This window comes from Pygoscelis adeliae, unplaced genomic scaffold (genome assembly GCF_000699105.1).
Source record: "Pygoscelis adeliae isolate BGI_AS28 unplaced genomic scaffold, ASM69910v1 Scaffold294, whole genome shotgun sequence".
In the NCBI taxonomy this organism is placed as follows: Eukaryota; Metazoa; Chordata; class Aves; order Sphenisciformes; family Spheniscidae; genus Pygoscelis; species Pygoscelis adeliae.
The window spans coordinates 310930-323295 of NW_008824722.1; the positions used below are offsets into that span (position 1 = coordinate 310930).

The 12366-nt window shown below is 46.2% G+C and overlaps 1 protein-coding gene across 1 annotated transcript in view; it reads left to right on the forward strand.

Annotated features, from left to right (window-relative positions):
* Positions 1–4184: 4184 nt before the first annotated feature.
* ACTR1A (ARP1 actin-related protein 1 homolog A, centractin alpha (yeast)) overlaps positions 4185–12366 on the forward strand; it is an 11135-nt gene continuing 2953 nt past the window's right edge. Inside the window, exons 1-8 of the mRNA XM_009323278.1 lie at positions 4185–4244; positions 4681–4745; positions 5660–5735; positions 6510–6635; positions 7449–7573; positions 7892–8108; positions 11222–11314; positions 12058–12232. Of these exons, the coding sequence (XP_009321553.1) occupies positions 4185–4244; positions 4681–4745; positions 5660–5735; positions 6510–6635; positions 7449–7573; positions 7892–8108; positions 11222–11314; positions 12058–12232 (937 nt within the window). The remainder of the gene's footprint in view (positions 4245–4680; positions 4746–5659; positions 5736–6509; positions 6636–7448; positions 7574–7891; positions 8109–11221; positions 11315–12057; positions 12233–12366) is intronic.

Below are 12366 nucleotides of genomic sequence, written 5' to 3' on the forward strand. Positions count from 1 at the left end.
CCCCCCCCCCCCGCCTCACAGGCCAGCTCCCTGACAGGCCCAGCGAAAGGGGGATGGCCACCCCCGGTACCGGCCACCTCCTCCCGGCGCACCCAGCCTAGCGGTCACGGCAAGGGATTGCCGGCACCCAAGGTGCCCGTTCCTATGCCGACGCCCGCAGGAGGCAGAGCTCCTGAAGGAACTGCTCCCAGCACGGGTTGCATCAGCTTTAATTTGACAGTGGGGTGTGGTGTCGCAGATGGCTCCTCCTAGCTGATAATGCTTCTCATTAGCTCAAAGCAGACCTTCAACCTGGGTGTGTAATAGCTCAGTTTGATATGAACGAGAGTGACTGCGTGCCTCGGTGAGATCCTTCTGGGTCCAGTTCTGATTAGCCCCATTCATGCTGGCCTCCCAAGAGAAAGGACTATCCAGGAAGGGGTGGGAGGACGGGCATATCTTGGAGGGAGCCTCCTTCAGTGTAGCGAGTCACACATTCATGCTCCTCCCTTCTGACTTCTACTGCCAGTGATTCAGATTTTGTTGTTTCAGAGGGTCAGTGTTGTGCTCCCTTCTTTCTCCATCATCCTAATTTCTGCTGAATCTTTTTGCCATATGACATGCAGACTTGCTAGCCTAGCACTTCTCAACCCCTTGCTTTTTTTCCTCATAAGCTGAATGATTGTAGGTCTTCTCAGATCAAGCTAATTATTGTTCTGACCCCTTCTTTATTATTGATCCCAATTTCCTCTCTACAGCTTGAGCTCTCTGATACAGTTTTGTTTTGTTCCTTCCCCTGGAATCACAGCAGAGAGATTTAGGTTAGGCATTGAAGGAAAATATCTAATGGAAAAGGAGATTAAGCAGTAGAATTGACTATGTGGAGAAAAACATGTTATCTTCTTTACTGGAGACATTAAAGAATAAGTTAGGTTGATTGTTCTTAGAGATGACTGTAGTAGCACTGACCCTGCTGTGGTGCCGAGTGATTAGCTAATCATTAAAGTTATTTCCAGGCACTCTGGGACTGTGAGGATGAGTTTGTTGTGCTATAGTCATATAATAGCAGCCTATATCTAATTTCAGCCTGCCCTTTTGTTATTTAGTGCAATGATTGCCGCACCTGCTTCAGACCTGAAGAAGGGCTCATGTGCTAGCAACTGACTCTGTTTCTTTTTCTCATTTTATCAGCTGTTCTCTTATAAAAGCTAATTCTTCTTGCCTCTCTGATAAATGAGTTCCCTCCCTTCTCCTCCCTGTACAAGAAGTAGAATGAAGCAGTTGTTGTGACATCTGCCTTTAACGCTGGCAGGCTGTCAGCCGAGGAGCCTCGTAGTGACACTGCATTTTTGGTACTCTTCTGAGTTCAGGCAGGATGGGAAGCAGAGCTGCACAGAGCAGGTACTGCTGTTCCTGCTGTCTCGTTACTGCTTCTCCTCGGAGAGCTGCAGGCAGCTTTTCAGGGCTGAATGTTTCCCCCCCTCATGTATGCGTGTGTATGGGAGGGGAAAATGAGGTACTGAGCTGGTGAAGAAGCCAGACCCCCCCAGTCCCAGCTCCGCTCTAGTATCTTGACGTGTTCCAAAAGGACGTTAAGGTATGTAGTTAAAAACTCAACGAGGAGGGTTTTTTTTCCTCTTGCCAAACAGTACGCTCAGTTTCATGTTTTCAGCAGGGAGAGTTTTGTAATATACGGTGAGAGGTTGGAGCTGTACCTCAGCACAACCTTAATATTCTTCATTGTCTAATAAGTAATTTTTAAGAGTTGTGTTCCCATCTTGCACTCCAACAAGCTCCCTCTGAAATAAATGGTCTGGGAGCCCTGATGAACGTAATGCACGTGTAAATAGACAGCATGGTTCAGCTGTGGCCTAAGCAAGTGCAAATTCCTTGACCTCCGTGGAATTGTCTCTGTTGACATAAAAGAGGATAAAATTTGGCTTTGTAGTCTAAGTGGTGGCATTTTAAACAGCTGAGCTGTCAGTAAGGGTCACTGTGTCTTTGGTTTGTTCTTGATCTTGTAAAATGTGTATCTAATAAAATAGTTTTACAACAATATGAAATGTGCACTCTCCATAAAAAGTGCTACATGGCAGATTGACTCTTTTGGTGATTTCCATTTAAATTTGAGTCCTAAATGCATCAAGATGAATGAATGAATCAATGACTAGCTACAGAGCTAGTGGAAGAGGCACGTTCAGTTGCTTCAAAGTACTCACGAGAATTTTCCATGAGATTATCTTCCTTGACCTTTACATTTGACATGTAGTTTTTCTTTCTTCTTTTATTCTTTTGCTCAGATTTAAAAAAATAAAACAAAACAAACAAAATGGGATGAAAGCCCAGCCAGGATAGTTACTGGTGGAAGGTTGTTAATTTTGAAATTCTTTTAAGTTTTAATAAATCGGAGCTTGTAGCAGAAGGGAGGATGGTTTTTGTTGGGTTTTGGGTTTTTTTGCTTATTGGAAACAAAGGTGAAAAAACAGGTCTTTAAATATTCTGAATCAGCCAGGGTTATTTCAAAACTTAAACCTTTTCCTGTCATTGTATAGGAATCTCAAACTGGTCTATAATAAATAGATTTACTCAGTGCACACATCTTCAAAGAAGTAAAATGTTTTCAAGAAAAATTGACTAGGTCAGAAAGTGCTGTCAGGTCTTTGTAGTGTGGAGGTAGCAAACAGCTGTGCTCAGTTTGTTCCCAGGCACTTGGAAGCACAACTGTGTTAAGTCCCATCCTACCGGCACATTCAGAACAGTCATCCGTCTTCTGAACTACTGACACATTTGGTTAACTTTGAACTTCAATTTGTAAATCTTAAAATGCATAACTTGCTGCGAGTCTCACCAGGACACACTGGGTAATTTTTGGCCTGGCATAAGGAAGTTTCGATCTCTGCGTTAAAATAGGAGCATCATTGTTCTCCTGAAACCACTTCCCAGCAGCAGACTGTGCTGGCAGCAAGATCAGTCATTATCTCGAATAAAATATTCAATAAGCACAATATTCTGATGTGGTTACGTTACTGCGTTTGATTCAACTTTTTTGCTACAAGGCTTGACAAAGGATGATATTATTTCCCAGGTATAGAGTTGTTTATAAGATATGATAAGGAAAAACAAAATAGTGGTTTTGTGTTATTCCTTGCTTGACTTTGAGGTGAATAGCCAGAAGAGAGTCTGTCTAAAGGAAAGTCTTTTTAAAGCTTCACAGGCCACTTTGTCACACCAGTACCTGTTGGTGCAGACCCTGGGAGTCCCTCTTGCCCAGAGTAGTCCTGCCCGGGTGCTAGCGTGGGTGTGCTCCTTGAGCCAGCCTGGCTGCAGGCATTTGTCAGGAGACGAGGGTTCGAGCAGTCCCTCTTTCATGTCTTTTATAACTGGCTAGGTCTGGTTTGCAGAGTGTTCCTGATACTCATCTCTTACAGATGCATCCTGGCAAATCTGACTCTGGCGGTGTTAAGGCAGGAGTGCCCTGGCCCTGGTGGCAGAGCACACGTGCTCTGTGCAAAGCCCGGCACCTTGGCTGAAACTGCTGATGACCGTAGCTTGGGAATAAGGTGCTGGACTGTGAACTGGAGAGGATGGGGCCTCCACGCATTCCTTTCTGCTGAGCCTGCTCTGGCTGGAAACCTCAGGCACTGGAACGGGGCAGGCAGCTGGGATGGCAGCATCAGAAACTCCTGCAGCCAGAGCTTGTCTGACAGAGCCCTGAGCAAACTCATTTGGCCTCAGCCTCCAAGTGAAAGCAATGATGCTGACCCACGCAGAGGTGGTGGGAAGGGGAAAGCAGTGGAGCTGTGTTGCTACTCATTTTAAAATGCCCTGGGGCAGCCAAAATGTCTTTTTGGCCTCTTAAACAGAGCAGCCCTGCTGCAGAGCCCTTGAGAGTGAACAGGCACTTCATAGGTCACTGGTTTCAGTGCAAACTCACGTGCTTTGCTTCCAGTATGGGATAAAATAGAACTGCTCCTCTTTCTGCAGGAGAGCTTGCTCCCATGGTTGTCTGGGACTATCGGTGAAATGGCTTATCTGAGGAGATCCTATGAAAATCCGCTCCTTAGCAAAACTTGGGTGTTCCTGCAAGCTGCTTGTTGTTTCAAGATGCTGTTCCCTTGTGCAGGGAGAGGAAGTGGAGGAGGGGAAGGAGCCAGCACAGATCCGAGTTGATGATGGGGTTCCCAGGATGCCTCCGGATGATACCGATGGGGACAGGAGCTGTGGGGCCAGATGTCCACACTGACTCCCTGCCAGGGCCTCCCTGCGTCTGGCTTTACCCACTCTGTGTTTGCTGCTTGTGCTGCTTCGAATGTCACAGAAGGCTTTTTGGATTTGCGCCTTTCTGACTGCCATACCTAATCTCTTCTTCCTTGTCCCTTTTAAACAAGCCCTGTCCTGTCAGACACTCTTCCTGCCTCCAGCCCTTCCCCTTTGCAGTCTGACTGGCACCTTTGTTCTTTCCAGACTCCAGTCTGGTTTAGTTCCCAGTGTCTCTTCTAACCAGATTTCTCTGACCTGCCTCTTTAGCGTTAGCTAGTTTATCCACCACCTGATCTTCTTTTCCCTAGTCTCCACTCCAACCTGTTTCACATGGTCCTTTCCTACTCCCTTCTCTGACTGTATCCACCCTCCCTCCATCCTCTCTAAATCTGCTGCTTCTGAGAGGCCTACAGCTCACGTATTTATATGTTCCTCCCACAGGGCTCGGGCGTGATTAAAGCAGGTTTTGCAGGCGATCAAATACCGAAATACTGCTTTCCCAACTAGTAAGTATTCTGCTGGTCTTGGTAAGTTCTTAGTATGGTGTACCAATTCCTTGATACGTAGAGGGGAAGAATGGTCCAATTTTGTAACTGGAAAAATGAGTTATTCTTTTTCTGCCTGCTGCGCAGAAGCATCAGGGAGAGGAGATCTCTGCTATTAAGTACTTTGAGATTTTCGGGGCGGGGGGGGGGACGGGACACGACGACGACAAACCATAGAAGATGACATATCACTTTGTCAGGCTCAACAACCAACCAAAGCTGTAGGTTCCTTTAGTCTCGAGACATTAGGACACCAGGAAAAAGACAAAGTTGGGACGAGAGATGAAGACCTCTGTATTTCTTTGGTGTGTGGTCTGACATTTTGGTTCCTGCCAAACTTCCTTGGAAGTTTTCTGAGAGTTTTACTGGAAGGACTACTGGATCAGGAATGCTGAATAGTTACTGGCTTTTATTTTCAATAGGATGGGTTTTTAATGAGTATATTTTTGTTCTGAGCAATGTCTTCTGTATGGTGAGGTGGGGTATGGGACTATAAATGTCTAATCTGAGAAGCCTACCTGAGGTCAGGCAATGCAATGTGGATCTGTCAGCTCAGGCCATTGCTCAGTCTAGCTGTGTTCACCCCAGGCATTGTTGGAACAAATAAGTCCTGAATCATCAGGGAAAGTGTAGCCAGACTCAGCTGGCTTATGTCCTGCCAATTCAGAAGTGTCTACGCTCTGTTCCCTTCACCTCTGATTCTGACATGAGCTCAGACAGAGCAAACCTGGGTCTGTCTGCACCTGGTAGTGCCTCAGACTCACCCATCGCTTCAGAAGGTACTGGTTAGGAGAGAGAGGAACACAAAGTAGCTAATCCTTGGGTGCATCTCAGCTCTCTCTCTCGAAGCATTTATACTCTTGCCTCTGTTCTAGTGTGGGCAGACCAAAACACGTTCGTGTTATGGCTGGTGCTTTAGAAGGGGACATTTTCATTGGTCCAAAGGCAGAGGTAAGAAAACCTGTATACTGCACTTCTCCATGTATCTCGGTATGCTGCTCTAAGGAGGGGCTGTAGCAATTGTACTTCAAAGGGCTGTGGTTCCTTGGTATCAGCATAGAGATCTGAAGAGATTGTCACTTTTAGTTGTGCCCAAGGTGGAGTGGGAAGCTTCACTGAATTCTTGTGCCAACTTGCTGACCACAGACCTTTTTCCCAAGTCCTTCTGTATCTCTCGGTTTTCTTCTAGGCTACTTCTAGGTCTGTATGGTTACATCCCCATCTTTCTGACTGGGCACTTTAGAAATGGACCCTACTTGGTTGCCTTTTATCTCCCTGGTGTGGGCAAGAAGCTTGCTTTCCACAGTCCTGCTTTTGTCAGCATGTAGTCATATGGTCTCACATTTCTCGTGAGCCCTCCGAACTACATTCCCCAATACCACCCTGTTATGTTTTAGATCATGACTGAGCTGGTAGAACAAAGATACCATTTGATAGGTGTCTGTATGTTGGCTTGAAAACTGTTAGGATGGAATGTGCTCTGCAAGTGCCAGATTTTCCTACTTGGTATAAAAAGGCCTTGTTTAATCTCGTGAATACTTCTCTGGGAGAGATGTTTGTGATTAATGTTCAGGTTTTGCCCCATATGCTAGAGATAAGTTGTCTTTTAGAGGAATCAAAAATAAGTGAGTCTGACAGATTAAATCATAGTCATAGTGCTCAGAAATGTGATTGTTTGTTTGAGTCTCTGACAAGTATGCTCTATTGTTGTTTCTGCTTGCTCAGGAGCACAGAGGTCTCCTCTCGATCCGATACCCGATGGAGCATGGCATAGTGAAGGACTGGAACGACATGGAGCGCATTTGGCAGTATGTGTATTCAAAAGACCAGCTTCAGACATTCTCAGAGGAGGTGAGGTACCTCATTGAGTAATGGCACAGGGGTCATTCAGTGCGTGTATAACACCAGGAGCCTTGGAACTCCAAGAAAGAGATGGGACTTTTCCTTTGCTCTTCTTTCTAAATGTGTCTGTTGTTAAATTGGGCTCTTTCACTTCTCGGGAAGATACTGCACAAGAAGTGCCCAAGCAGAATTCCTCCCCAGATCTAATGTTCTGGCCTGACTAAAAATCTGACTTTCAACATTTTTTATTCACGCTGTCTCTAATGATTCTGCTCTAGGCCAAGTGCTTCTAACTTTTCCTGTTCTGCCTGCGCATCAGGCATATCCACTCAGCAGTGACATGACTTGAAGTGAGGAAGGAGAAAACCACAATCCTGTGGTCTGGAAGGAGCTGACCAAAAAATTATTAAATGACTGAGAGCAATAGGTTGTATAAGTGGAGTAGGAATATTTCTGCCTGTTCGTGCTAAGACCATATGCCTTCACCCTTTCTTAGGGTCTGTGTATTTTGGCTAATCTGGCTGACTTTTGGCACTGAGAGTCATCTTGTTCACCCTTCACAGGACATCACACACAGAGTAGATCACTCACAGAGTAGATTTTCTAACATTTCGTCATAACTAGACCAGAGCCCTGCTGGTCCTCCTACTTAATAGAGGTTATTCACAAGCTAACACAGCTCAGTACCTGAAATTATTCCCTTCTACCTGTCCTCTTGCACCAGTGGTTCCTAAAGTGAATAAATATACAGAGCAGAAATTTTCAGGAACACGCATCTAGTTGCCTCCTGGTTATTGCAGCATGGCTCCTTTTCTTTGCCAGCATCCTGTGCTGCTGACGGAAGCACCCCTAAACCCACGCAAGAACAGAGAGCGTGCTGCTGAGGTGTTTTTTGAGACCTTCAATGTGCCAGCACTATTCATCTCCATGCAAGCTGTGCTTAGCCTGTAAGTGTGTTTCGTCTTTGATTTGTGCTTGTGAAATGTTGCTGTGGAATCCATTTTTTCACAAACCAAAAAAACCCCACAGAAGACCACACTGATGTCTGACTTACCCCTTTTCAAGCAAGAACTGAAATTCAATTTTAATTTCTGTAATAAAGAGTTTACAGGAATTTGCTGAACTATGATGAGAACTAGGTTTTGGGGTTTCTCTAGCCCCTGTTCACGTGAAATCTCTGCTCCCTGAGTTGAGCCTGGATGTGCTGCATGCTTGGGGTCACTTTGAATTGCTTGTTCTGACTTGATTGTTTGCCTCTTTGCTAGCTACGCTACTGGCAGGACTACAGGAGTGGTGCTGGACTCGGGGGATGGCGTTACCCATGCAGTTCCCATCTATGAAGGCTTTGCCATGCCTCACTCCATCATGCGGATTGACATTGCTGGCCGTGATGTCTCGCGCTTCCTGCGTCTCTATCTCCGGAAGGAAGGCTATGACTTCCACACAACCTCCGAGTTTGAGATTGTCAAGACCATCAAGGAGGTGACGCACTGTCTGTTTCTGTGTTTATCCAAGAAGGGATTTCTGCCCAAGGGAAGTCACGACTTGTGAAATCTAATGGGAAGTGCCAGCCTACCTAGCTCTGCACCTCATTTCTTTATCTACCTGAGTGACTAGGGCCACTAAGATGATTAACGGACTGGAGTGTCTCTCATATGAGGAAAGGCTGGGAGCTGGGACTGTTGAGCTGCGAGAAGAGAAGGTTGGGGAGGATCTCATCAGTGTATATAAATGTCTGAAGGGAGGGTGCAAAGAAAACAGAGCCAGGCTCATTTCAGTGGTGTTGAGTGACAGGACAAGACGCACAAACTGAAGCACAGGAGGTTCTGTGTGAACATCAACTTTTTTACTGTGAGGGTGACCAAGCACTGGCACAGGTTCTCCAGAGAATTGTGGAGTCTCCATCCTTTGTGATATTCAAAAGCCAGACATGGTCCTGGGCAACCTGCTCTAGGTGACCCTGCTTGAATGAGGGGGGTGGACAAGATGACCTCCAGAGGTCTCTTGCAACCTCAGCCATCCTGTATTCTGTGAGACTTATAGTCAAGGTCACATCTAGTCCCTGTTGAGGGACTGTTGACATGGAGGTGAAGACAGGCTGGTGGTTCAGAATCTGCTTTGCATTTATCTGTGCTGCAGTGTCTCAGGGTCTGATGATATCTTTCGCTAGTGTTTGTTTACCCTTCAGGGCAAGGCTCTGTAAAATCCATGGCAGGTGGAGATCACAACTGGGATATTACAAGTTGCTTTCCCCCCTGCCCATGAAAGAATTCACTCAGCATTCATGTTTACAAAAGCTTCCCCTCTTTATAGGGTTTGCAGTGTTTAGTGACCTTAGAGCTATGCAGCAGTTTGGAAAGGCATGATTAAGTTCCCTAGCAAAGCAGTTACCTTGGCTTCTGCTGTGTGCCAAGAGAGGAGGACAGAGGTGGGACAGTGAATAGTAGCTCAGAGCTGGTGACTGCTCACAGCAGCTCTGCAGCATTGCTGTGCTCACACAGACGGGTTGCGCTCTGACTTCAGCAAGGCTGAAGTGAAGGCTGTGTGTGACTCGGGGCTGCCTGCGCATCCATGCCTTCAGTACCATGGGGTCAGTCCTCAGATCGGTACTGGCTGTCATGCCTGGCAGTTGCTGCCATGTTGCAGGCCCCCATCACAAGCTACGATTGCTGCAGATAAGTTTGGGCTGAGTCAGCAGCCTGTGCCAGGGCTTGAGAGCGTTAATGAGCTATTCTTGAGCCTGTGACCTACAGGCAAAGGACTGTAATGGAAATAGTTTGCTTGTTCTGCATGGCTGTAGCTCAGCGTGGCTGTGCTGAGGGAGCAGTGCTTGTGCTTCATGTCACGGTACAGCTGCATGGCTTCTGCCTGTTGCCCAGAGCAGGAGACTGCATAGGGTTGTAGGTTTTGACCCAGTAGCTGCTCTCTCTGTTCTCCAAGTCTCCCATTGCTGAATGGGAGAAAAAAGCTGACGTGTGCAGATACTGCAGCGTCTGTGGACCAGAAGATCTAGTGATCAGAGGCTTGCTGGAGAACTTTGCTTCAGAAGCAGCCTGTTTTGTACCAAGCATCAGTTGCAGTGCAATTGCAGTGGCCTTACGGGACAAAGCAAGAGACTTGTACTCTTCATAAATGGCCAAGGCTCTCTTTGCATCTTGGGTGATGAAACTATTAGAAGACGTTGCTGACTGTTAAATGCAATGTCTTGCACCAGTGCAATCTTTTCTCTGGACTATATGCTTGGGGAAACAAAGAGCAGGGGAAAGTGAGCCAAGTCCTGCTTTGCATACTGACTACTCTCACCAGTGAGACTGTTGAAGGGAGGAAACAACCTGATGTTCGCTCTCCAGCCTACACCTTTTGCTTTACTTTAAGATTAATTCTAGCTGGGGAAAGTGTTGCAGACTTCTAGGATATATGCGCCTGGAACTTGCAGTGAGATTTCTGTTGATGCTGGTGCCATTTGTGACTTGATTTGCAAATCTGAGGGGTTGAGTGTGGCTTCTTGTGTTTGCAGCTTTCTTGCCTCGGAAGAGGTTTGGATATGCAGCCTGAATGCACCGTGGCAAGCACAAAGCTGAGGTCCTGGACATGGGAGTTTCTCAGTCCCAAAAGCTGCTTGTGATCTATTGGAGTCTGTCTGGCTCGAGATTTTTTTTTTTAATTTTTTTTAAAGGGGAAAAATATTAGGAAAGAAATTTGGGGATGTTGAAAAGTCTAGAGGATAAATTACCTTAAAAGGGGAACCCTTAAGGGTTTGCACTTCAGTGCAAACATTGTTCTTTGTTTCTTGGTTTACTGTGAGGTACACCAAACATGACTGGACAGGGTTTTGGGCAGCCTGCTCTAACTGACCCTGCCTGAGCAGGGGGGTTAGACTAGGTGATCTCAAGAGGCCCCTTCCAACCTAAATGTTTCAGTGATTCTGTTTAGATTTTTTTTTTTAATCCCCAAATGATAACAATTTGGAATAACAAAGCTTACTTTGGAATAAAAAAATATGGGGTGCTGGAGCAGTTTGAAAAGTCAAAGTATCTTGTTTCCTGTAACTTAAAATGTAGGTGGGCAATAGGAAGTGAGCAGCTGAGATCATGTTAAAAAATTTTTTGCTGCTAGCTATTAGTTATCATTTACCCTGTTGAAATGTAATAATGGACTTTGTTCACGCTCCTAATCTGTTGCAAAGTTACCTGAGCCCACCTTTTATACAAGGTTAATGTCACTAAAGGTTTCAGGTGCGTGTTTTACTTTGCCCTACGGTAGATTGGAAGCGCTCACAGGATAGTTACCTCATCTGCACTAGAGGGAGGTAACTTCTAAGCAGTAAGAGAGAGCTGGAAGCAAGAGGTGAGCAGCAGCTAGAGGGGGGGAAGTGGGTATCCTTGATGTCTTTAATCATCACATGGACCTGTAGCATGAATAGATATTTTACCTGATGTGAACCCAAAAGTTCTTTTCCCCAGCACAAAATATTGTTGAAATCGGTCTCCCCAAGGGATGCATGGATTTTGATTGTTAGCGAGAAAAGTATTTTATCAGAGGCATTTGGGTCTACCCTTCTCATCTCCCTCTCCCTGACTCTGTTTCCTCTCCAGCGTGCCTGCTACCTGTCAATAAACCCCCAGAAGGATGAGACTCTGGAGACCGAGAAGGCTCAGTACTACCTGCCGGATGGAAGCACTATTGAGGTCCGTAAGGACCACCCTCAGAGGATTCCTAATGTGAAGCACAGGGTTTCCAGAACAGCCTTCTGCCTAGTGATGGGAAACTTAATGTGGTGTTAGGTGGGAGGGGATAGTTTTAAAAGACCAGAACTCATCCCAGGCTGTTGACTGGGCACTAGAATTTTTAGGGGGAAGAAAACATTATTAGAAACCTCACAACTTCTACTGGAAATCCTGGGTGAGGATGCAGCGTGACCATGGGGACTCTGAGCTGTTTGAGTGCAGGCTCTGATCCAGCAAATCTTTGTGGATCAGGTATGGAGTGTGGGTAGTTATCAGCTCACTAAATTCAGCAGTGGTTTTGTGTGTGGCTTTTGTCCTGCCTAGAGGCGCAGAAACAATTGCTTTGAAGAGTGAGTTAGGAATACTCCTCAAAAGACTGAGCCCTCTATAGAATGGTTGAAGGAGAGGAAATAAAGGTCTTACCTCCAGCACCAGGGGTGGATCTGCTCCCTTTTCTGCCAGTGACCTACTGTATGGGGCTGAGCAAGTTTCTTCATCTCTTTCATCTGCAAAATAGAAACAGTGCCTTTTCTAGGAGCAGCAGACCAAACTGGGGTTCATTTGGGAGCTAATGATGCAGCATGAATGTCCAGAAAACTTCGTTACTCTGAAGTTTCACCTAAGAAAGGCAGGCCCAAACTGTAGACAATGAACAGAGCCACACTGCTCTCTCTTCCCCTCTGTGCTAAATTCTCCCCTTGCAGATTGGCCCGGCCCGTTTTCGAGCCCCGGAGCTCCTGTTCCGGCCAGACCTGATAGGGGAGGAATGTGAAGGACTCCATGAAGTGCTCGTTTTTGCCATTCAAAAATCAGACATGGACCTGAGGCGAACGCTGTTCTCCAACATCGTGCTGTCTGGAGGCTCCACGCTTTTCAAAGGTTCCTGTCTCTCCTCTTTCAGTGGGCTGTGACATACCTCATCTCTTGCTTCCTTCTCATGTGAAACTGGAAAGATAACCTAGATCACCCAACTTGTCCTGTGGGGTGAGGGCTGTGGGAACTCTGCTCGTGGG